Consider the following 26,732-nt stretch of genomic DNA (forward strand, 5'->3'; position numbering starts at 1 on the left):
GCCAAGTAAAACTACACGTATGTGCCACACTTCAGTGAACATCTCTGTTGTCAAGTTATGTCACTGGGTGTGTGCAAGTGGGTATGCGCAGTGCTTCAACGAAGCTCTGAAATGCCTTCTTGGATCCCTGGGTATAAGAGAGAGAGAGAGAGAGACAAAACTTTATTTTGATGGGGCACGGAGAAGCGTCGATCTCCGTGGTGGGTGGAGCCTTCAGTCCAGGGCCCCAGCGGCGGTGGCAGCACTTTCGGCTCCGGCGATAAGCTTTCGCTGTGGATCCCTGGGTATGCGCCATTGGATAAGTGCCACAAGCTATGTGTCCCTTTTCGATAAACCTGTTTCACGCCAACTTGGGTCGCTTCTTATGGGTGCCCCTCTTCAATGACCATCTATGATGCCGACTTGAGTATTTCAGTATGTCTCACAGCATGGGTACGCGTCGCTTTTCAAGGACAAGAAGATTTAGAATTGTTCCGCTGCTCACTGAATTTCTCACTGAATAATCTGTTGGGAAATACGGATACGATCAAAAGGCTCAGACGTGCGCCCGTGGCGTGAAAGTGTTTCGCCACGTTAGAAATTGTGGATATTTCCGCAGCCCTGAAGAGCGAAGATGCAAAAAAATAAAAATGATTGTGAGGTCGAACAATGTCATTGCTAATATAGGCGAGCAAACGTTCACTCATTTCACAAGTTTCAAATTTAATCTCGAAGTTGGTCCATGTACAGACGCCGCCGCTTCTCTTCCATGCGAACGTTCTTCTCTATTCTTGCATGCCTGCAAATGAAAAAGAATGAAAAACAAAAATAGCAGGCACAATTTTTCAAAGATCGCGTGAAAGTAGTAGGACTTCCGAAATGAAAGAAAGAATGCACAACCTGCAGAACGCATATTAAGGTCCAGGTTATGCTATTTGCATTGAAGCCCTGTAGCGACACATCATATTGTCACGTAGTAGTGACGCTGAAGAAAACAGTCGTAAAGCTGTGTATGACGAAACTGATTCTTTATTGGGCGAACCTGTGCCCACAAATTAGCAAGCTACACTCGAAGCACAACGATAGCGGCGAACACAGTCGATGATCGTCGAAATCTGATCAGCGGCGAAACACGTCGGTTTTTATACATGAGTCATCAAAGGTTCGAGATTAATCCCTGGTACCCGTGTGTCTTCCAAAAAGTTCTAGACAATTCGCGTCGCTCACACAATCAGATTACATGAGCGTCGGTGACAGGAGACAACGGATAAAAGCATCGGTAACGTTCGAGAAACTTCCGATACATGCAGGCGCGTCCTGTACCTAGCGATAACGTTTACCAGCCGGTGAAAAGCGGTCACCGGTGAGAGGATAAACATGTATACGTGTCAATATTGCGCTCGGAAAGATGTATTGTGGCACGTACACACTAGCGGCAAAACGCGCGCGGCGCGCCGCCGGCGGCAAAACGAAGCTGCGGCACGGCGGCCACACCAACGGGCGGCGCGCCGTTGCGGCAGTCACGTGACAGCATGGAATCCTGCCCCTTTCTCAAGGTGTAAGATATATACTCATATATCTTACACCGTGCCCCTTCTTTAATTGCATCTTCGGCTGGTCTTGTTAGAACGCTCTGGTAGCGCTACAATTGGTCGTGTAAAACGGTTACTAAGCGTTACCGTTTGCAGAAATGGGTCCCTCTGATGATAACGAAGCAGTATCATCACTTTCATACCCGGTTATTGTCGTAAAACAGCTTTAAAGTCGTTTTTCACCACTTTTGTAGCACGGCCAGAGCGCTCTGAAGCGACCACTCGAAGATGCCACTATCCGTCAGCTCGTCTGGGAGCGGACGCGTACAGATACAAGCGGTTGGGCGGGTCCGCATGACACCAGTTTCCGCGCGCACGTCATGGAAGCGCGTCGCTCTAATGCCATGTACACACTAGCGGCAAAACTAAAGCCCCTATATTTATAAAAGTAGCGCCATTCTTAGATCTTGCCGCCACCGCGCTCACCCCGGCGCTTCCTCCTCGCCCTCTCTTAGCCGCCTCCTGTCGCCCCAGCCTCCTCCGCTCCCCCATTGGCCAATCCGTGTCACGTGGAAGTTCGCGTCGCGCTTTTGTATATATATATTTTTTTCCAGCGCGCTCCGACTGCCAATCTCGGGCCTGTGCGACGAAAGTGCTGTACGCACAAACGGATCAAACGTGTTAGGGACAAGAACTTCGTTGTGATGGCATGCTGCTGCGCCTTAAGTTGCCGCAACCGACAAGGCGAGGGCAAAAGGCTTTTTTTGTTTACCATCCGGCGTGCGCAAACGCTTGCTGCACACTTGATATTTGCGCCGTCTCGCATCGTCGCGTTTTTACTTCCAAAACGGCATTATTAAGACCAGTTGCTGACTGACGAAGCAAAATCGCGCCTCAAAAACGTCTCCGCAGGGCGCGATCGAAGTTTTCCTCGGATTTCCTCTGGTAGCGCGTTAGCTGTCGTCTGCCACGGCAGGCCCGACGCAGGCGGCGCCACGCCACTGTCGATATCGCGCCTCGATCGCGCTGGTCGCGCCGAGCGCGATAGTGGAACGGAGAAGGAGGGAAGTGGATGGCGCTACTTTTATAAATATAGGGGTTTTAGGCAAAACGCGCGCGGCGCGCCGCCGGCGGCGAGACGCGCGCCGCGAAAGCAGCCGCGAAACGGGTTTTTGTAGCCGCGGCATGGATCGCTCCTGGACCGATTTTTTGCGGTTTGCCGCGTGCTGCGGATGAAGGAGACCAATGAGAGCGGCCCGCTTCCGTGACGTGGCGCGGGAAACTGGTTACATGCGGACCCGCCCGACCGCTCGTTTTGTACTCGCGTCCGCTGTTAGCAAGAAATTCGTTTCGCAGTATCATCTGCACGCATCAGCTCCCGGACCAAGCTGACGGATAGTTCGAGAAGGGGGGAAAGAGTCTAGTCTGTCACGTGATTGCCGCAGCGGCGCGCCGCCGGTTGGTGTGGCCGCCCTGCCGCTACTGCGTTTTGCCGCCGGCGGCGCGCCGCGCGCGTTTTGCCGCTAGTGTGTACGTGCCATAATGGGTCTCCTTCATCAGCGGCACGCGGCAAACCGCAAAAAATCGGTCCAGGAGCGATCGCTGCCGCGGCAAGAAAAAAATGTCACAGTTTCGCCCTAAGGGCGAAGCAATGAATGCGATAGCAACACAGCAATGTCATACGAAGTAAGGTGAGCGGCTTTGGTAGCAACAACACGCAGAACTGTTGTAGACGCCATCGGCGTTTTGCCCGCGTTAGCTCAAAATGCGTGCGGCGTTGGTGACTGTTGCTGGAGCCTCTGATATAAATAGGCACTTGGTGCCGCAGCTAAACGTCGCCTCCCTTCCCTCCCCCTCCCCCACGGCCTCTCGCGCGTCCGAAGAAGGCGCGTTTGCTCTACATATATGGTGATTGTAAAGGAGAAAAGAGACGCCTACTTCTGCAGCCCTTAAGCGAGCACGGCGCAGAACGCGCGTTTGTTCTCCGCCGTGCGTTCACTCCCCGTGAAAGACGCGCCCCTCGCGCCCTTTCACTCGCACATACAGCGTTCGGCGCGCGGCGACGATTTCATCTCCAAATGACGTCATACGGAACCTCACGGCGACGGCGACGCCGACGGCGACGGCGACGCCGACGGCAGAAATCTGCTTTTGAGTGTCCATATAATTGCTATCGCAATAAAACCTGTTTCTCGGCTGCTTTCACGGCGCGCGCCTTGCCGCCGGCGGCGCGCCGCGCGCGTTTTGCCGCTAGTGTGTACCTGCCATAATGGGTCTCCTTCATCAGCGGCACGCGGCAAACCGCAAAAAATCGGTCCAGGAGCGATCGCTGCCGCGGCAAGAAAAACCTGTTTCTCGGCTGCTTTCACGGCGCGCGCCTTGCCGCCGGCGGCGCGCCGCGTGCGTTTTGCCGCTAGTGTGTACGTGCCATTAGGAGGCTTGTATGCAGCCTGGTTCATCTTCCCACTTCCTACCGAACACGGTGCACCATCTGACGACACCACCGCAATATGCGCGCGTGGCGAGTGTGTGAATATAGACCGTTTCTTCATGGGCGCCGCCATTGCGTAGGCAGTAGCGCCATTTATGGGCAGTTGGCATGCTGGCTTGGGCTAAACGCCCGTGTTGTATGCTGTGGTATACGCTCGGCGGCAGTTTCTGGTAGATTTATTCGCACTCGCGCGGTCTATTTAGCATCAAATGGCGTCTTCTACGTGGGGAACGGTCCTGTGAGGCGTAGTGAAGGAATTTAAGTCTGAAGTAATTAAGCGGCTGGAGTAATTGCTGGTGTTAGGGCGGACGGAGCACCCAGCGCGAGGTGTGCGCTTTTGTTCGAGCTTACAATCAGCCTGGGATATCAGTTAGGTATTTCTGAAAATTCGTTTCACGAATGTTACCTTACTGCAGCATTCTCAGCACTATCATTTTAAGCTCTGGTTTAGCTGCAACGATTAGTTACGAAACATTTGATGATCTTAACCGCGTGGGTACCATTCTGCTGGAGAATAAGTCGTGCTGTTTACTTTGACAAGCGTTCAAGATGGTATGTGTAAATACACTGGGCGACTGCCTTGTTTGCTGGGCAAGGTTTCCGCCTACAAATAAAATAGTTTGAATAATAATAACCGCATACCGTACAGTGTGAATCACAATTTTCGAGTGGTCGAACGACCAGCTACAGACTGTGCGAGCGCCAGAGGCAGTACTAAATGCTGTGTTATAGATCTGTTTGTTTATATAGCGTACGGTCCAAGTGGTCCAAGCATGCGGCACGACCATGCGGAGTATTATTGCGTCGTTATACCTGTGTTCTGTTTTATTTTGCCGCAAAAGGAGGACATATGAACTCTTTTTTTTTTTTTTCAGTCTCGTAAGTTCAGTCATGTACGACGCATTCACCCATCTTACGGAAATTCTGTCCTTACAAATAGCTGTTGGATTCTCTTTATGCGATCCCCTTTGTATATTGTGCCTTACAGGGCAAAAAAAGGCAATGCGATCTAAGCACGAAGCAATTGTGTGTATCATGTTGGCTTGCCAACTGCAGTGCTCGCTGTGCTGAGCAGAGCCTTCGGCCTTGCACGAGGCTAACGCATACACATAGTGATTTGAAGTCTACTAGACTTAAAATGCGTGAGAACGATGCCGGTAGCTGATGCAAATGTTTTACAACAACTCTTCGTCGAGTGAAAACCGATAAATTCAACACAGTTCATTACACATACGCACACTGCGGCTGATAATGCGCGTCGCATTTTTGCACATGCAAGAGAAATTTCTAGATACTGTAGCTGCTGCTACACCTAAAGGCTACACAGTGGTTGTTAGACGACCTCGTAAGAACTGAAATCTCGTAAATTGCATTCAGAACTAGCTAAAACACCTCCGAATCGTTCCGCGGCGCGCGACCTGCAACAGAGAGGAGGAAAGCCTCGTCGCGCTGATTTCTTGCGGAAAACTGTTCGAGCCGTCGCGCCCAGAATTGTGCGCACAGCATAGATGGCATGTGTACGCATTTTAAGTAGCGCGCGCAACTCATTTCTGCTTCACTTACGCCGTGCAAACGGGAAGTACCTCACAGTATCTCGACTGGGTCTGCAGAATGAACTCCGGTAATGCCGTTTTAGAAGTGCAACAAGAGTTTACTTAACTGCGCGCGCGATGCTTGTCGGCTGTCTGTTTCGTGCATTCTATGCGAATTTCACTGCTGACCGCTTCGGCGCAAATATCAAGTGTGCTGGTTTGGGATTCAACAACACAAGTAATTAACAGTTCCGTAGGGGAGCAATCGCAAACACGTTTCTCCGGATGCCTACGTTCACACTTGGGAAGCGGCAAGAGGGCGGAAAGGCCAAAGCGACCAAAAAAACCGCCGCGGCCGCCGCTGCCGTTTTGCAGATCCTCTAGTGTGCGTACTTGTCGTGGTGGGTTCGCATTATTTCGAGTGGTATGTTCATTCTTTGACCTACGTACTTCAAAAGGATCATTTCACGCAGCATCTGCGACCTTCAGTTCCTCGTTGGTGCCATTCTCCGCACACGGGCACACAGGTTGGTGCCTTAGCGTGATTATTTATTTAAAGTTTTTGTAATACCATAAACGTGTCGGCGCTCCAGGACACCAAAGGGGCAACGGGAACACCACAGACCCGGGCTGGCTCTTGTGTTGGGGCTTGCCAAAGTGCGCGTCCTACGTACAGCACTTTCTGCAACATACCGTACACAGGCCCGAGAATAACAGTCTGCGCGCTGGAAAGACTTGTTTTCTAGAAAAATGAATAAACACGCGGATACAAAAGCGCGAAAGCGCCAAGGCTTCGTTGCCGCCCCTCCGGTCGCGCGACGATCGCGAGTATTGCTGCGAACTTCCACGTGACACGAATTGGCCAGTGAAGCAGAACGACTTTCTGCCGCGTTTCCGCTTTGCCATCGCGAAAAAATCGGGGCGTCGACCTGCAACAGAGAGGAGGAAAGCCTCGTCGCGCGCCCTTTCCTCCTCGCCTGCTGAAAAGGTCTATACAGGGTGACCCAAATATCACGCACAATCGTGTTTAAATGTGCAAATGCCACGTAGCTGGACTGAACCAAGTAATTTTGTTTGCCGTCGCTTGAAGATACTGAGATATTTTTTTTGCATTCCGCCTAGTTACATAATCATTACTAATTAATTACGAAGTTGTCAAATATTATAAATAAATACATTCAATGAGCAAGTGGATGTGCATGTTTGGTATTAATATTTACTAGTTCTCATTTCTTTCTCTTATGAACGAAATCTATTTGGCACGCAATGCAGCAACGCCGACAGGCTACAGTGGCGGAAGCGGATTCTTAGATGTTTTTTCTGTGGTATGCAAATACCGCCAATTATAGACGTACTCAGAAATTATATAACGTTTGTGGACGACACTTGAATTAAGTTTTAGTATGTTCTGAACCTCTTAAGAGTTGTACGAAAAGAATTGGCAAGGCTGACATGAACCAAAGTGAAAAAGTATCTTGTCCGGGTGTACTGTTGCGACGCTGGTTGCTAGAATCTCGACCGGCGTTACTATTGGGTAGTACTGCGTTGTCGGCAGGCTGCAGGTGTCCGGGAGACCATGGCGTACAAGCAGGGGCGAGACGATTTCCAGTGCGAAACTTGCACTGTTTATTCCATGGTAACCGAGTAGGAAATAAAAGAAGATAATAATTAAACGATACATTGCGGGGCCGCCTAAATAGGCCCGCTAAAATTGTAGGCGGGATTTTGCTCACGCCTATGTCACATGACTCGTACTGAGTCCGGTCGGTGATTGGCGACTGCTCTCTCTTCTAGGCGACGTGGCATGTGTTTGCCTGCGATGGCGGCAACCCGTGGGTCCTGTTTTTTTTCGTGGAAAGGGGTCTCCCCTTGACTCGCACAGTTCGCGGAAGCCCCCCCCCCCCACCCCACCCCCTTCCCTCCTCCTGTCAGGCGCACACACAAAGGGGCCCATAATCACTTTGGGGCGTCAATCAGACCTGAGACCACCCCAGACATCTATAAAAAATTTGGGACCCACCCTGCTATTCGATTAGGCATGGTCTTTAGATTATCCTATTAGCACGAGGTGTTACATGCCAATCGTAACAGTACTAGCCGAGCAAAGTGCTAATTCACTCTCTTATTGTGAGCTTATAACTTTAAACTCTTTTGTAACTTGGTTATACCCTGGAAAGGTCGTGTTTAAACTTCAACTTATATTATCACGATTAGCCGCAGTCTTAGGTGTAAGCATTAAAAATTTGAAGACGCTTAGGCTTCGCTTTTAGGAGTGGAACGCGATAGCATTCAAAGATCCCTGACTGCTTCTCACGGTTCCCGACGACTGCAGCTTACGAAACCATGATGGTTACCGGCAAACACTGGCGGCGAACGCTATGCGCGTAGGTGAGCTTTCTGGTAGAAACGCGGCCTCTTGCATGGGCCGATCCCGGAGATAGTGCACAACCGCGCCAAAGAAATTACATAATTTTCAAGTTTCCGTGTTTGTTTCGCACTTTTAAGATTTCAGTCTGAGAAGATTTAACATCAAAGGAACGCGCTGTGGCTGTTTTGTTTCATGACATTTGTTTGTGGACTGTCACTCTCAAAATTCAGAGGAATAGCAGTGTCAAGAATGTGAGACAAGGTATGAGCAACATTAGTGATAGAATGGTGTGGCACTATAGCCCGCATATATCGCACTTTATATAAGAAGACGTGCGCTATAGATATACCTACATATATTCGGAGGGCCTGCGTGGTTGGGGATGATTTTCTCGGCCACGGAAGCCGGCGCCAACTCTGACACCGACGCCGACGCCGAACTTTCTGCGACACGCGCCCCTTGACGCCATCGCGTTAATATGCCATTACCCACGCGTAATTAACCTCAGAAGCTATGGCAACGAGTTCGAGGGCTTGATTTCCGGCCGCCACCGCCGCATTTCTACGGTTGCGAAATGCGAAAGAACAGCCATACTTAAATTTAATTGCGTGGCAACTAACCACAGGCAGAGAAAATAATGGAAAACCCCCCACTACAACTTCTACAATAATCTCCTCAGCAGTTTCGAAACGTTAAACGCAATAATTTTACTCACCTCGTCACCGGGCACTTCTTGTGCAGGATCACAGCGACCACAACAAGCACCAACGTTATGGCAGCAAGAGAAGCCAAAAGAGGCCTCGTTGTCGAAAGTCCAGCAGTGTTCAGAGCTGAGGGAAATGAATATTGCAGTATTTATTTTTGTGTACATAGCATAAATCGGCAAGCATCACCTTCGATATCTACACTTCAAACACTCAGCGCAATGCTGGCATTCCATGAGCAGAGAAATGCCGCACAAGCTAGCATGATTTCGTGCACCAAAGATCCAAGGGCGGCTTTACCGGTTTTCAGCACAGAAGGTGATTCGCTTCATCGGAACTATTCACTGCGCGAAACAGCGACACACATCAGATTGTTATTTCTTTCGCGCCTGTGTTATGCTCACTCTGACGGTATTGTACGATCTCGATAGATGGGTTAATATGATGACATCGAAACCGTGTGGGCAACTTCTATGGCAGGATCGTCCACAAGATTTAATTTACCAACAAATCTACAGCAACTACTCGAGTAAATGAGTAAATTAGCACATACACATCATAACGAGCTTCTAGCGTCAACGCGGTTGAATTGTTGAGCAATACAATGGCCGCGACAAGGACCTAAAAGAATGTGTACATGAATGTTCCTGCCAGGAAGCAAGCATTTCAAGTGACAATATTAGTATACCACATAAATACACGCGAAAAATGTAGGGATGCTTTGAGGCACCTGCCCAATAAATACAGAAATGGCAATCGAATACAAGTTATACCTATTGGCAAATACACCCTCTAACTTAGTCATTTTGTCCTACTTTCAGTGCAGAATAGCAAGCCCGCTGTTGCTATTGGGTTAACCGCCTCAACCTTTTCATTTTTTCTTTTTTCTATACTAGGCGTTCTTTGCAATATGCACGTCCTTATTCAAACGAACGTGAGCTAAAGGCACCAGGCAACCGAAACTTGTGCTTGTAGGAAAACATTTGAAGTTAAATATATGAACGTGTTCTCAACAGCCTGCAAACTCCTGCTGGACATCATTTACAAAAGTAAGTTATGTAAGCCGAACGCTAACATTTTTGGACATTTTTGGAGCGTGGAATTTACGAAAGAAGTAGCAGTTTCGCCCGAAAGGCGAAGCATCAATTGCGATAGCAAATTAGCAAAGAATTATACGGTGCAAGGAGAGTAGTTTTATCGGCTGCATTGAGTTGGACAAATTCGCTTAGTAACCGATTTAACAAGCCTGGTGTCAGCGCGCACTAACTGAAATAACAAGCCTGGTGTCAGCACGCACAAGCAACCATGAATAGATCACACTTGATGACCGCAGACAACCACTGTCAAAACGCTGGCGTGAGCAACGCTGGCGATGGCCAGCCGAGCTCCACTTTTCCCGCTTAATGTCAAGCTAAAATATCGGCTATCTCCGTTGGTTCTCTGATCCACACCGCTCTCTTCCTGTCTCTTAATATACCGCAAAGCAAACAACCGAAATGAGAGTAACATCCGTTTTTAAGCATGAAATGCTTTCAGCTCCCGCTGTCGGCGGCCTTCAAGTGACCTTGAGCCAAAAGCTAGAGCCGTTATCCGCGCACTCAAAACGAGAACACGCCGGTAAGTTGCGAGAACGAGGTCATCCGGGCAACCAGTCAAAACTTAACAAAATGCGGTCTCTGGCTCCCAACCCTTTGTACAGGGCTGTATTTATACATACGATAGTTACTCTACAAGCAAGTTACAGTTATCCACCGTGGTGGCTCAGTTATAGCTAAGGCATTGCGCTGCTGAGCACGTGGTCGCGGGATCGAATCCCGGTCGCGGCGGCCGCATTTCGATGGACGCGAAATTAAAAACGCCCGTGTGCTTGCGTTGTAGTGCACGTTAAGGAACCCCAGGTGGTCAAAATTAATCCGGAGCCCTCTACTACTGCGTGCCTCATAATCAGAACTGGCTTTGGCACGTAAAACCCTAGAAAGAAGAAGTTACAGAAAATATTGCTTCCGAGTTCTTCCTAACCATTCTTCACAATATCACTCAAGCCATAACTTCTACGCTGAAGTTTTATTTGTCATTTCCGATAGCGACGTTCAAAAAGCAGATACAGCGGCCCTAAGGCAGCCAATTTGCAGCTGAGCACTTAGATGCGACAGGAAGACAATGTGGCGCCAGACGCTGAGCGCCCTGGACTGTTGCTAGAAGAAACGCGGTTGAACGCGGTGGCACCACAGGCAGAAAAAGACGCCATATGGTAGCCATTTCATGCTTAAATCTACTCTCGATTATGGGAGGGCCAGCAATTTTTTTTGGAAAAAGCAGTAAGGGAAAAAATTTAAATAAATTTAGTGGAAAGCTTCGTGATGTTTGGTTTGTTTATGATCGAAGTCGCCTAGGAAAAGAGAGCAGCAGCGCCTTGTCTTTGGCGAGTTCTTACACTAGTATTTCTCGTGTTGTGTACATGTGGATGCATGTATACCGTTTGGGGCTTTCACATCAAAATAAACGTTAACAATTCAGAACGAATCCAAAGAAACACTACGAGGTTTCTATTTACCGAATTTTCTACGTACAACACTCTCAGTGAACTAATGCAGTGAAAGGAAATTAAGCTACTAGAAGAAGGATGAGAAATATTGACAATATGGTGCCTTCATGTGCTTTTAATTAAAGAAGTAGCAATTAAGCCCTCATCACTTGTGTCAGCCTCTATTAATCACACATACACGACTCCACCAGATATTGAAGCATACTGTCCAAAAACAAACACATTAGTGTTTGACCTTTCCTCAGTTAAACTTGTTCACTAGAATCGCTTACAGTAAACATTCTCAAAAAATTACTGTTCAATGCTATTTTGCTTACAATATATGATCTGTTCCGTTATTATGGCCCACCCTACTTAGATCTCGAGTCTGCTGTGCATAATAAATAAAATGAGTAAATAATAAAATAAGGTTAGCATCATAATTACATGTACAAAATACAATTACGAAAATAAATTCTCGAGTGAATACTTTACCAATCAATACAAGGAGCCCCAGAACACACACAGATCTAAGATATTCAATGTGTACGGACAATGCGCACAGTAAATGTCGCATAAAGCATGCGGCCATAAAATGATGATTCTGTGAGATAATTACTAAAGCCATTGAAAGACCCAAGGAATTAAGCAAGAAAGCTGGTTAGTTGGCCTACAATAATTATATTACACATTGTACAAGTGCTCAAATCAGATAGAAACCACCATGATTCAGGAAGAAACAGAGTACGTCCCGTGTGAAAATTGTTGTCGGGTATAATTTTACCCATAGTAATTGAAGTAGAAGGGTTACCTTTTTTAAAGTGTATTAGTAGAAAGCGCCACTCATCAGATAAGACCCTATTTTATTATTTTAGAAGCACAAAACAACATGCATTCAAAAACACGCAATCTTCAAATCATTCGAGAAATGGAAACGCACGTGCGTTTCTATGTTACTGATTAGTTTGAATTTGTGCTTCACTCTGTATTCTGATTAGTTGGGTGTGTTCCAATTTGCGGAATTGTTCGGCCTTCCTCAGCAATCTGCTAGCCTCCTGGTTCGGTCAGTTGGTTGGTAAAGATTACATCCCATGACTAAGAGGGATTTTTAGTTGACTTCGGAGCTTTCTTTAAGATAGATCAGCATTGGGTTTTGGTGTAGCATCGTTCTATAAGTACCTCTCAAGGTCCGGAGGTCTACTGAAATACATGACAGACTTTAATAACGCGGCCTTTATAGCCTTACCTACAGACTTAACCCCTTCTTGTGCTTCGTAGCCAACAAGACGTATGTCACTGGCTAACCTCGCTGCCTATTTATACGTCCTTTCTCTTTACACACCCGGCTGCTCTTGATCTTTGATCAGGTGGCTCTTGAAATTGATCTCGTGATAATTTTTGAGTTTTGAAGAAAAGCAAAGGATGCGCTACTTACGGTCATCTTCCTTGAAAGTAAGCTGTGACGCTGTGGGTCCACGTTTTATAACGCCGTTGACCTCGTTGAAAGCGTACACGGAAACATTGTATATCGCTCCAGGAATTGCCTCCGTGTAGTTGTACGATAACTCCACGGTCGTCACCTCAAAGTAGGTAATGCCGTCGCTGAAGCTCACGTTGTATCCGCTCAGTGGCCCGTCAAGAACATGCGGCACCTCCCAACGTGCAAGAACCCAGTGGGTGCCCGCTGACTCGACCGTGAGATTCAGTGGTTCAGACGGTGCTAAATGGTGGTGGAGCAAAAGTAAATTTTGTTTGGTGGTTACGGCTCCCTTGCTTACAATTTGCACACAGTCCTAATCTAGTTCCACATAAGTACAACTAAGTGGCACGCACATTCTCGCAGATGGGCTCCACTTGTGGGAACTTATGTGGAACGCGATAAAGAGAGACATATATAGTAGTAGCTAGTAGCGTTCCACAAGCTACACTTAGTAAGTTCAACATTTTTGCACATATGAAAGCTATGAGGAACGAAATTAAGAATGTACTTCTCAGCCGCACTGAGATGAAAAAAAAAATGACCAACTTTACCTATCAGTGAAGCGTGATATCAGATTGGGTTTGGCACGCGGTCTAGACACAACACAACTTAGCCAGTTCATAGTGGCCTTTATCTTATTCAGGCTCACTTACACGAATGTGTGGTCTTATCACCGAGCTTACCAGGACGGGACTGGTGGCACGTTCTGCTATAACTTTGTTTGTTTTTTTCGTTATCACAACAAAACATGGCGCTGCTGTCACATCTCTTGGTCGCACGAAATCGAGGAGAATACTTAAGATGATTGCTGAGCACAATTTCATCATTAAATTTGTCAACACATCGCTTATTCTACGTGCTGTGAACGTTGCTTAAGCCGAACACATACTATGTGCCAGAAATTCCACATGGTTGCAATTCATGCCGTAGAGGAAAGAAGTTAATTCAATTGGCTAATTAGGCATTGCTAAATGAATTTTTCATATATACTTCCGTAGCCAACATTGCTAAAGAAAACGCAATTAGTGGATAAATTTTTATGGACTTGCTACCTTAGACGCCGAGTCATCAATTGCCTAGTCAAATATTTTTACTTATAGGAACTTTACCTCCGAAATCCGTATGAAACTGCACTGTGCCCTCCTGGCCACACGTGGTCTCGTTCACACAAGCGGCGACACGTATTTCATACTGCGCCCATGCATCCAGGTTATCGATAGCCACCTGTCGCTCGACAGTCGACAAAGTGCGCTGGCCATCAACTTTCACGATGAAGTGTGTGATATGGTATCTGGGATCTTGTGGCCATTCCCAGTACAATTGGACTCCATGATTTGTTACTTCCTTGACTTTAGGACGTGGAGGCGCTGGGCCTGAAATACAGAATAGCTGGTTTTAGTTTGATCATTAAAGCGGATTTTCCTGACCAGACGATTTTTGTAGCTGCCGGCGACAAAGCTATGTTGAACAATTAACAGGGCAGCGCGAAAAACAAGTACGAAGAAAACTACGTACATAGGACGGGTGCAAGTGTACGTTCCTTTCTTCGTCCTTGTATTTCGCGCTGCATCGTTATGTGTTGAAGAATGCACCAACTTGGCCTAACAACAGTATCAATGCGACAAAGCTATGCTGTCGATATCGTTACCTGTTTTGCCACTTCATTTATGTTTGTATAAAAGCTTCATTCTAACATTGTATGAGTGTAGTGGATTTAGAACACTGTTATGAGATCTGCGCAAGATTTCGTAAAGGTCTGGCGTTTACGAGAGCTGTGCTTAAAGTTCAGCTTCGCTACATTAAGTCAAGAGACACCTGACATACGTAGTGCAAATCTCCCAATAAGCATTCTTTAATGTTCAAGGAAACAGGCATCAGAATATCGAAGCTCTCAATTAAACTTCCCGAATCTACTCATTCGGTGCATTTAGAAGGAAATACAAAATGTGCTAAGGGTAAGAGGTACAGTTATCATAAGGATGAAACATCTAGTTAGTACGCTTATTGTAGATTCTATGAAAGTTCAGACAGCAGGTAACGCTACTTTTTTATTGAACATGGGAGCAGCAGTATGACTTGATAAAACAAGTGTAGTTAATTCATGCAAACAGTAAAATTATTTAACTATGTTAAAGTTAAACCGATTTCAACCTTCATCAAAAATCATCGATAAAAGGCATTTGATGACACCGGAAATTGTTGGGCTCAGCTCGTAGGTCATCCAGCTGTGGTGTAAACTTCTGGCACCATTTTTGAAATTCAAACACTACGAAGAAGAGCTCTCGGAACTAGTTTCAAGCTGCAACAAACAGTTGTTCGTTACAAACAGATATGTATTGGTCTTATGAGGTCAATTTTATATCGTCAGTGTATATGTATAACCTAAATTTCACAGTAGTCAAACACAATTGATTTTATGCTTGCTTCGAGTCTTTTACTGACAATTTCAGGGCTCGGAATCACTTTAAAAGAAATTATATTAAATAATATTTGAGGCCTCGAGAGTACTAGATAATGTTTACGTATTGCTTGATACCATTTAGGCCACGTTCGGGCCAAAGTAGAATTATCTCTAAACGAAAGCCTCAAACGAGAATGCCATGGAGCTACCTTTGCCAAGAGTCTTGAACTGGACTGCTGTCTCAGGACCGTAGACTGTTTCCCCGCTCCGCTCGACAACGTTGTAAGCTTTCAAGGATGCGACAAACTGATTGAATTCGTTACTCAAGTTCAAAGTTGTGCTGGTTGCATTTCCTGGTACAGAGAACAGCTTTGTTTCCTCCCGGTCTTGGTTGTAGACGCGAAGGCTGTAGCCTTCAATGGGGCCATTGGGCTCGGCGGGCTTGTCCCATGTAAAAAGAGCGGTCACGTCGTTTTCGATAATGCATGATAGGTTTCGTGCGTTTGATGGAGCTGAAAAGGAAGGTGCAATGTGAGTGGATATCTGAAAATACGGAACACGTGTGGCTGCTTCAAGAACATGCTCATTGTTTCTGTTATCTTTGACACACTTTAATCAGTCTATTTTCAGGTGTAGTGAAATTGTATTTCCCTTAGTTATAAAGGCGGAAGCTGGGCTTAAGACAAAAACGACCTGGATTATGGCTCAGTAAAATTGTTGGCTTTTAAGGTTCTCTGCGTAAGATGGACTCAAAAACTCATGTTCAACATATAAGTTGCTTAGTCGAAGCGGTTATGACAAACAGGCTTATGCGCAAAAAATAGTTCGATATGTCAAGTAACTAGCATTTTTCGACTTCGCAGATATAACGAAACAAATGAACTTTTTTTATGCATTCTTGATATACAGAATTGTTATCTGGGGTGCAGAAAAGAAGCAGAGACGGAATAGGATCTACCGACAACAATAGTACGCAAAATAAGCAGTAATTCTGCCCGGCAAATGATAACTGTTTCCAAGCGCCACCAAGAATGGCTTTCTCGAGGGCCTAAATTGTAAAGACGAGCTCCATGTCCACTTCCCACTCGTACAGTTAGGTTCAGCACCGCAGCAACACCTTCGCCCTAGAAAGTGCATTTCGTAGCGATGAGCGAGACGGCTCCTTAGTCAGAAGGGCTGGCCGCGGATGGCAGGGGTCGACATATTTTGGATGTTCAGTTCATTCCAAGACAGCCATTCTAATTAAATATCACCGAAAAAGTATGGCGTATTTGATATAAGGAATCTTCACTCGAGCTGATTACATTCGATTTCAACTATATTCCAACAGCGTAATAACAAGGCGCTGTAAAGATGTCCACATTCTCTACGAAGTTAGGTAAGTTCTGGAGAGGGCTATGATTTTGTATTTTAAGAGGCACGCGTAGAGAATAGTGTCTACAGCTTGAACCAAAAACGCGCAAATTAGTCCTATACATCCATCTTCACTAATAATACATTCAATAACCCCCGCTTGCTGATGCGCCTGTCCATTTGTTTTCCTTTAAACTATAGGCGACCGTCAGGCATAGCAAAGAATTGATACGTCGCATACATAGCCTAACATAGTTGTGCTGTTCCCTAAGTGTGTCGTTGTAACGTCACCTAGAGTAAATGACGCAATGAAGCACTCACCTGCAACGTCCGTAGCTCCAATCATGACAAAAGGGTCGCTACAGTAGCTCTCATCACAGTTAAGAACGGAAACATTGTACTTTGTCCACGGCGCAAGGTTCGTCACGTTGTGCACGACCATCCCGCCTTCACTTTCACCATCAAACTGAATATCACCATGCTTATCGCCCAACGGCGTTATAGGAGTCACTCTCAGTTTCCACGTAGGAGCATCGGAGTCCATTGACCATGAGAAAGTTAGGCTTGTGTCTGTGCGCTCCACAAGTTTCACGTCTTTCGGAGGAACTGAAATGGCAGCATGCACAAAGAAAAGTGCACGTCATGTGCCTTCTCACAGATGAGAAGTAAACAGACAATGAAGCCAGAGAAAACCATAAAAAATTATCGTTATTTTCAAAATAAGCAAGGAAATCCTGAGGAAAAAGAAATAAATGAAAGTTGACGAAATAAGTTGCAGCAGATCAGGGGGGGGGGGGGGGGGGAGCAGAACTCAAATATTAAGCGTTACCCCCGCGGTATATTGTACCGGTTAGGCTTTACCGCAAATGCGAATGAAAGAAATTAAGTGGTAGTATAAACAATTTAGTGACTGGTTTCTAAACATCCCGTGCTTTACCATCTAAGCTATGCCCCTTATCTTGAAGTAGGCAACAGCGCGATAGATGACGATGCAGAATAGGCGCGCATCAACCACACCATTTAATGTTTGCCTTAGGTTCTTGAGATTTTTAGTAAGTTTTTAATATATTAATATAATAACATTTTGAATGGACATAACTAATTCTTCCTGTGCTTTTTAAAGGCATTATGGTCCGTTTTGCCTATATAGTTCAGTTATCCAGAAATGTTTGTCCCTCTGATTTTCTTATTTCACTCACCATTCTCACAGAATTCAGAAATAAGAATCACAAATACATCCTACGTGGTCGCTGCGAAACGCTAGATAAAGGAGGACGGCAGAATCTTGCCCCCAATTTAAGCGAGATTGAGCAGTTGCTTTTAACCCACAAATCAATTGCACACAAAGAACTCCAAATGGACTTCAATGATGTAATTGATCGCAAGCGCGAGGTAACAACAGCTCGATGGACAGCTATCGGAACTCTATCTTTACCTTAAGGGATTTGAGCGCAGGGAAACACGAGGGCAAAAATAGAGCACGTTGAACGCACAGCGCATGGGCGTCCAATGTGCCTTATGTTGGTCCTTGTGTTTTCCGGCACTCAACCACCTCTAGTCAAGATGCGTGGACAAGCCCAAATCGCCACCCATGTTGTCTATATTTCAGTATGACAACAGAAGGTGTGCGTTAGATTCAGATTTGTACGTAACTACGTGTAATTATTAACTTGTAAACAATTATGTTTCGCGGTAATTTTGTAATATACCGATTATGTTGTTTTCTCGGTATAGCGCACTGTAATTCAATTACTTTCTTTAGGTAGCCATTTAAGGGTAACCAGTAACACTTCTGACGAAACAAACTATAACAGGCGACGCAGGTTTGAGCACACAAATATTTCGGGATCCACAGTGTCCAAACGCATGAAAGCATGTACACCCGTGAGCAAAAGTATACGGACCAGGGATTGCGCGAAAAAGCCGATTTTTCAACTGCCTGCGAATGAAACTGGAAATTGAGGACTGCAGTCCAAACTTGGCTTTGCGAACTTTCCAGTGTACTCGTCAATTTCAGTTTATCCTTGTTAATTACCAAGAAATTCAGTTTTTTCGGCGACCCTGTGGTCCCTATACTTTTGCTCACGGGTGTACATCGGCTGCCTCCTTCTCACAATCAGCGTACTGCAGCTATGCCACGATCACTGTACATGGCAGGCTTCCAGATTTGCACACATTTTATGCAAGTCCAACTTGTGAGATTTTCTCTCATAATAGATATCTCACTCTCTCCCCTAGAAGCATTATTAAGGGACCTTCATAGGCTCTAAGAGCTGCTGCCTAATTCTTTTTCGCCAAGTACAGCTTACGGCTTTTCTTTCATATACAAAAGTGTTTAACCAGTAAATGCATATGTTTCTATTTGTTTGACATATACGTGACTCATTTAAACCAATGTTTGCGACTTTAACACACGAGCAGTAGTACTAGGGCTGAATAATATGCAGCTTTATATTAAGCTGCAATAGAAACTATTTTCAGGCACATGCCTTCCGCATTTCATGCGCGCAGCGAAAAAATAACTGCGGCCGGCACATTGACTCACAAGTACGCTGATAGTACCCATTATTGTCCTTCAAGCACTCTCTTATTTTGCTGCACAGCTCTGTACATTAGAGTGTACGATTCGTATGTGTAATATTTATTTGCGCAATTTTTATTACATTGAATTGCACGCGATTGTGTTTGTTTCCTTTTTTACATTTTTGCTTTCTTTTACCTAGCTTGCTGATATTCTCATATGCCTCTTCATTTTTATTATTACCCGTGGGTCCCGCTGTAGCTTTGACATTGAGGACCTCGTCTGTGTATTATCTGTAACCCGTTCACTATATGTTCATGAACAATAAACTGGAACTGACACTGAATATGCTTGACTGACCCTGAATAGGATACAATTAAGCAACATAAAGTGCAATAAACTAAACAAGACAGGCACCAAAAGCCACTAAAAAACAAAACACTCGTATTACGAGGTTATTCGCGAAGTCTGTTCTCCTTAACCAAAACCTATCCAGAAATTCTGAGCTAACTCACAACACCTCGTCGGTCATATGTCACGTACGCCGGCCTACAGAGTTTTCAGTGTTTCAGAGACTTCGTAGATTAAATTTAAGGCACTGAGGTCTTAAAGCTTTGCGTTTTATTGCGATAGCAATTATATGGACACTCAAAAGCAGATTTCTGCCGTCGGCGTCGCCGTCGCCGTGAGGTTCCGTATGACGTCAATGGAGATGAAATCGTCGATAAGTGGTTCTTGAGGGAAAGGGAAAGGTTGGCGCTATCTTCTGCAGCCCTTGAGGGAGCACGGCTCAGCGAAATCGTCGCCGATGATAAGTGGTTCTTGAGGGAAAGGGAAAGGTTGGCGCTATCTTCTGCAGCCCTTGAGGGAGCACGGCTCAGCGCCAGATCGCCGAACGCTGTATGTGCGAGTGAAAGGGCGCGAGGGGCGCGCGCTTTCACGGGGAGTGAACGCACGGCGAAGAACAAACGCGCGTTCTGCGCCGTGCTCCCTTGAGGGCTGCAGAAGTAGGCGTCTCTTTCCTCCTTTACAATCATCATATATGTAGAGCAAACGCGCCTTCTTCTGACGCGCGAGAGGCCGTGGGGGAGGGGGGGAGGGGGAGGGAGGGAGGCGACGCTTAGCTGCGGCAACAAGTGCCTATTTATATCAGAGGCTCCGGCAACAGTCACCAACGCCGCACGCATTTTGATCGAACGCGGGCAAAACGCCGACGGCGTCGACAACAGTTCTGCGTGTTGCCGGCGCTGCTGCATGTCCAAGTTTATACAGCTGATAAAGCTAATATCATTACTTCGTATAGCTCTCTACAAATTTGCTATCGCAATTGATGCTTCGCCTTTCAGGTGAAACTGCGACAACTTTTTTTTTGCAAATGTCATGACTTTAAAGAAGTTCTGCCGCAAAGCCTCAATCTACGACTGCTGGTTACACCGCTGTGGTCTGTGAGTATTTTGAAACATTGAAATATGCGAAATCGTGGTCGACAAGACATTAGCGGGTGACTTTACTTACATAGTCCTTCTGTGGAAACTTGAAAATCGAGTGTCGTCGCATTTATGCGCTGGTCAGCTGAGTTCAAAACGAATGGCTGTATTGAACATTCAAATGTCTCCTTAGGCTTGAGGAGAGGTAGTAAAACTTGGGTTTCACTGTCGACGTTTTTAGACGCTTCTTGACCAGTACTGAGGCCCCGGCATTTTACAGTATATCCGTCGAAGTCCTTGCAACCATCTGGAGCGTCCCAGGAAACGTCTAGAACTGTGCCGTTCACAATTTTCTGCTTCAAACCTGTAACTGGACCTGGAGTTGCATAAGAAATAAAAAAGCAGTGTCTGTGAAATCGCTGTCTTATGCCAACCAACACAAATACAATTTTCGTTTCGTATTTGGTACATATAACTTTTCTTTCCATGACAATTGCAATTTCTTAAAGATATTTTCTCACATTTTCTCACTGCTGCAGAGGTTATATTTCTGTTAAAGTGCAGCATTCTTTCGCTTTCGTGCAGTGTAGAAACGGAACTATTCTAAAAGCTTCAGCATGCGCACGTGAAGAAACCATGAAAAAGTGCCAATTAAAGTACCAGCCTGATACTTAAAACTGCAACGCACGCTGTCCCGGAGACGTTCAGATTTCAACGAACGTTGCATATATGCCATTGTTGGTAGTCTTCACGACCGATCGAAGAAACCTTCGAGATTTCGCTATGTTGGGTAGTCTTTTTCTCCTAAACCATCATCTCACAATTACGCGCGTTACACCACTTTTACCACACCTGCATTTTAAACTATAGTCGGGTAAAACTTAAGTAGACAGGGGAGGCCCCGCCCAGATCACCGTAGCGTGGCGGCTGATTGCCTTCGCGACTAAAGAAATAGCCTCGGACTCGACCCAGCTCGAAGCGCGGGCTGCCATGTTCTCCGTCGGCGGGGCCACCGGCCGTCCGGCTCATGACGTCAGTCCAGAGTGCGCGCCCATTGGTGGAGGCTCGCGTGCATCGGCCTTTGAGGGGTAAATGCCCCTGCCATCTAAAGTTGTACCCGACCATAGTTGGCCTGTTACAGAATATATCTCTGCAAAGCTAAATCCAGTCGATAAAAATTCTTTTTCGTACATATGGAGTACGTTGCGCCACTAAGATAAATACAGAACATATAGTGTGAAAAAAAAAACATCAAGAACATAGACATACCATACACAGCATAGTTACGACAATATACGCATTGCACTGTCGGCTTACAGTGCAAATAAATAATGCAGGGAAAAATTGCCCAAGAGGGGTACAAGGATGGCGTGGTGGGCTAGCCGGTAAAGTATCTTAAGGGGGTAATAACAGAGCACACAGACGAGGACGGAATGAAGAAATAACAGGATCTAGCGCTTTGTCCTGTTGTTTCTTCACTCCATCCCCGTCTGTGGGCGCTGTTACCCCCTTATGGGGATACACAGCTCGGAATATACACTCCTATCTATACACATTGAAATACCTTAGTCATTTATTTTATTGTCTAGAAAAAGCATTCACACATTCAGCACATGTTAGCGTAAATACGAGTAATGCAATTTTTTAAAGACATAGTCACGAATTTTGGAGAAACTGCTCACCTGGAAGATCAGTAGCTCCAATAACAAACGTCGGTTTGCTGCAAAACACGTCGTGGCAGTTTCGAATGGAAACATTGTATTCCGATCCCGGTGTGAGATCGGTGAAGTTGTACACGACCATCTTCTCCTGGCTCTCCCCATGGTCATTTGTATCATCAATGCCGCACTCCCCATCTCCTATAAGGTTTGCTGAAACCTTCCACGTACTGGGGGTAGTATCAGCAGACCAGGAATATGTAAGGCTTGTTGAAGTACGTTGAAGAAGTGTAACATTTGTTGGAGGAACTGCAAGAATACCGAAGTAAGGTAAAATGAAAATTTACGGCGTGTCCAAAGGAGCTGGTTGGTTCATCATCACCAGTTGACTTCACCCAAAAACATCACGTGCTCGTGACGCCTGCGGCAGAAAGGATGTTCCATATTCGCCGCCATGGTTTGTGAGTGGTGGCGCTGGCTAACACTCCCAGGGTTGTAGCAGTAAAAACATAAATTGTTCGTTGAGCTACCGCGCCGCAGTAGCTCAACGGTAAGAGCATCGCACGCATAATGCGCAGATGTGGGATCGTTCCCCGCCTGCGGGAAGTTGTTGTTTCATCCACTTTAATTTTCATGAATTTGTAATTTCTTTACTTCAATTGGTAAGTACATGTAATTTTCCCTATGTTGGCCTTGGTGTCTTTGTTTGTGAGTTTCCTGTGATATGATTACTAAAATCGGGCCCCGCGGTTCCCTTTCTTCTCGTTCATATATATATATATATATAATGGGGACACCGGCCGCATGGCAGCGCCGCTTTGCCGCCATCATCACCAGCGTGGCACAAGCGCATGCGCAAGGCCCCGATGGTGATGATCGCGCTGCCATACGGCCGGCGTCCCCATAATATAAACGAAGATATATATGAAACAAAAATTATAAGTTCATCACTCACTATGACAAATATGAAGACTACTACCAGCACTGCTTTTGCCATATCAACGAAAACCACTTTAAAGAGATTGAATTGCATTCATTGCAAGTGGCGGATTTTTCTTTTTTTACTGCTTCTCTATAGTCCTTATATTTTTCACATTGTAACAGATACCATGTTTACACAGCACCCAAATTTACACTTGAGCCTAGAGAAAAAGAAATGGCTGCACTGAGGCGAAACGAAGCTTTTAATAATTGACGCCAGGATCTCGTAGGTTGGGTGCTCTAAAGAATCATCAACATTGCACAAAAAGAGAACAAATTAGACCCATTATTTCGTATTTCGCACACCTACATTGTTGAGGCAACCGTTATTTCTTTTGACGGATGAATAGCATCACTGCATTTTCATTTAAAAGGAATGGAAATTTATTTCTAACAGAAGAATAGACATGGCGTGCATCAAAAATACATTTAGCACATGTTTTACTCACGGATTTCGCCAGTTGACACACTAAATGTAGTTGACGGCCCAACAACAGGTACGCCACTTTCGTCACTTTTTAGTGTGGTTATGGAGCATTCGAATGTCGTCAATGGCTTGTAAAGAGACAAGGCGACGTGTCGTGAAGGTGCTGCGTCTTTATATTCACGCTGGTATCCAGTCTCATTGTCTTTACAAATGATTGAGAAATTGTACATTGGTGTGATGTCGTGTGGTGCATCCCATTTAATGTCCAGAACAACGCCATTGGCGACTTTTCGCTCCAAGTTAATAAATAGCTCGGCATCTGAAAAAGAACGATAGTAAGTCTTGGGACTGCAGCAATATTGCAAGGTGAAACACCAATAACAATACCATTACCAGAAGACCCGAAACAGTTGTACATGGAAGTATTATTTACTCCTTTTAGAATTATACATACAACGGTAAGCACTAGTTGGGTACTTGTACCATGGTACTCACAGGTATTTTTCCTGGACATGCTATCTTTTAGCGTATTCATCGAAACAAATTTCAATATATTTCAGGAATATGGTCAGATATTCTGTAAGGTACGATTTCTACATCAGTAGTTTGAGCGTGACCGGTGGGAAGGTGGCATAGTTAACTACTAAAACTTCTGCACAGAGTTTCTCATATTCAGAACAACATCATTCGGAATTAACATATTATCCTACAAGGCTGTATTGTGGTGGTCAACAAACTATATATTCACGCTCATGTGGCCAGCTGCGGATGGCTGAATGCGCATCATTCAGTTTTAGATGAAGACATTATATTCCCCGATACCGCCTTAGAAACTCAGTTACCCTGCGAAACGTCAGCTGCACGTGACCATTTCCTCAATCAGATGCGTCTGCTCACATTGGAGATTTTAAGGAAGCACTGAAGTGTGTAGCTCATAAGTATATCAGTAAATTGAATTGATGTTTAACAACATGAGTGATTGCGCTACTTCAAATAAGTTCAGCTTGATGATTGGATAAACACTCATGGCTAATTTTTCAATTTTCAAGCCAAACCGCATATGACCAGTGGGACACTTCATTGTCATACAAGATATTCCCCAACGGTTCATTGTTTCTTGTGCCCCATCGCGTGACCGATATTAGCTGCCATACGTATATTATATATCCTAATATATAGGTCCAATCGGACTGTGCAGGCTATGCGCTGTACGAAGAATAACAGCGCGTTGCTCAAGGAACCTAAAATACCCGTATTTGCGAGTCTGTTGATTTTCGATACCTTTCAGTGAAAACGGGGAACATAATGTATGCTTGAACAGTGCGCTGCACATCCATTGAACATCGTCGTGGGGTAGATGAAGGTGACTACAACTGTGAAGATTAGTATAAAGAAGAACCTCCTTGTGATAGGCTTCTCATATGGAGTAATAATGAGGAAATTGGGAAACGTGCAAACGAAAACAGATCCTCATGGGGGTAGTATCAAAGATAGGCACAAGCAAAATGTATGTCTTAAAAAAAACAATGACGCATATAAAAATGGAGATGTGAAAGCATCGATTAGAGGCGTACGGAGTAGAACTGAAGCATCAGAAAAGATGAAACTGCCATAGTAGTATTGCAGCACCTTACGAAATCTTGGAACACTTTGCTAATAGCTTTCCGCAATGCTTGGCTCACCTTTTTCCAACGGAGAAGAACTAAGGCTTTGCTCCAATGCTTCAGTAACTCCGGTGGATGTCTGGGGTGGTGTTCGGAGGAGGAAAATTTTGGTCAATTGTCAGGCTGCAGCGTTAGGCACTTGGCATGTTGACTATTGAAAGCAGAATGCATGTTACGGAGAAAGCTTTCCTTTGGCAATTAAGAGACAAAAAATCTGAAGACAGTATCAGTAATCTGCAGTAGTATAAGAATACCTTCCGCTGAAAAAAATACTATTGAAACCAACAAAATAGGCGACTAGTGACGGGGTTTTGTTGCTTGACCCTCCACCTTTCCTTCTTTTTTTGAATAAGGGGAAGAAAATTGGAGAACGCAGGTATTTATTATCTCAACGAGTTCCACGAAGCTTCTATATTACGAATTTTTTCATAATATGCATAATGCGATTCCGAGTGCACGAGACGCATACACTTTATGCAAACCCCTGTAGCTGGGTTCGCTGTGTATCAATTATCACTGGTGACTATGAAGGATAAAGTTGACGTTTTAGCCAATTTATTCAACATTGTATGAATGAACGCGCTGTTTTGCACAAAACTCATTAGTAGCGACTTCGAAAGAAGACGGAGTGCTTTGTGTTATGTGTTACGCTCCCTTTCAAAGTTGTTCCTTGTTTTAGGCAAAACCGCCCAATAATTTCATACAACAATATGACTACAAGGCATATTTGTGCATACTCGTTGTACCTAGGTGTGCATGGTTTGCCGCGGGAATAATATGCCCAGTTGGGGATATGTTTCCGGTGTAATCTGGCCTATTATGTAAATATAGAACTGTTTTCCAGTAGTAAGTGAGTTGACGAGGTTGAAAGCAACAGAGGTGTTTCTGTAAGGAAACTTTGCGCAGATCGCAGAAAAGGCAGTACATATTTCCTGCTCCCGAAAGTGTCTGGCATTTTTTTATATAAGTTCATATATGCCACTTCTGTAAGGAACTTAACGGTCTATTGTCTTCGTTTATGTGTATTCTCCGCTTATTTTCGTTTTGCTTATTTAATATTTTAGAAATTTTAGCAGCATATAAAGCATGTCCCCTGCTTCTCCGCAGCATTACATTTTGATATAAACGAAGGTTGGCAATCAGTGAAATGAATGCTTAGGTGTTGTTAGCAGCTGGCTGCGAAACGTGGAATAATAACTTGCAAATGAAGCATACAGCAAAAATTACGTATGCCATTTTCTACACAGCCTGATACTATGACGAAAGGAAACAGTCTTGCAGCTTACGATGACCTTCAAGTAATGTAAAGTTCAACCAATAAACGTAGCGTCAACAAGACGGGAACACGGAAGGTGACAGCACCGAATTAAGCTCTGCTCGCGTGCTTCGTGTTAACGCTGTAGCTTTTCCTATAAGTACGAGCTCACTAGCCCGTGGACACGTTTTGCTAAAATAAAAGCAGGTTCCTTGCAGATTCGCGAGTCCACACAAAAAAGCACGGCCGGCAACTTCAAGACATGAACTTACGGCATCGGTAAGGGCTTCGGTATCCTGAGATTTCGCTCCGGCGATGCCGAAAACGAATATCAACTGCACCAAACACCGTTGATAATCCATGGGGATGACGCCACCGGTGTGTAACTCACCCACACATCGTCGCTATTTGCGACACGCGCGGCGCGATTTTTTG

The 26,732-nt window shown here is 45.3% G+C and overlaps 1 protein-coding gene across 1 annotated transcript; it reads right to left on the minus strand.

Moving 5' to 3' along the window:
• Positions 1 to 654: 654 nt before the first annotated feature.
• LOC119464242 (fibronectin-like) lies at positions 655 to 26,732 on the minus strand. Its single transcript, XM_037725145.2, has 11 exons — positions 26,570 to 26,732; positions 25,061 to 25,121; positions 23,401 to 23,697; positions 21,995 to 22,279; positions 20,401 to 20,688; positions 16,686 to 16,970; positions 15,221 to 15,523; positions 13,720 to 13,983; positions 12,566 to 12,850; positions 8,618 to 8,732; positions 655 to 778 (listed from the first exon to the last, which is right to left on the minus strand). Exons 1-11 carry the CDS (start codon positions 26,657 to 26,659, stop codon positions 703 to 705), a joined length of 2,349 nt encoding a protein of 782 aa, XP_037581073.1. The 5' UTR covers positions 26,660 to 26,732; the 3' UTR covers positions 655 to 702.

Source organism: Dermacentor silvarum, chromosome 9, assembly GCF_013339745.2.
Source record: "Dermacentor silvarum isolate Dsil-2018 chromosome 9, BIME_Dsil_1.4, whole genome shotgun sequence".
NCBI classification, from domain to species: domain Eukaryota; kingdom Metazoa; phylum Arthropoda; class Arachnida; order Ixodida; family Ixodidae; genus Dermacentor; species Dermacentor silvarum.

Bases quoted from the DNA above. Each gene is read 5' to 3' on its own strand.
- LOC119464242 (XM_037725145.2), bottom strand. From the start codon at position 26,659: ATGGATTATCAACGGTGTTTGGTGCAGTTGATATTCGTTTTCGGCATC. The intron at 25,122-26,569 runs GTAAGTTCATGT...ACACCACCCCAG, and splicing joins CCGAAGCCCTTACCGATGCC to ACATCCACCGGAGTTACTGA. The intron at 779-8,617 runs GTGAGTAAAATT...TTTCATTTGCAG, and splicing joins AAGAAGTGCCCGGTGACGAG to GCATGCAAGAATAGAGAAGA.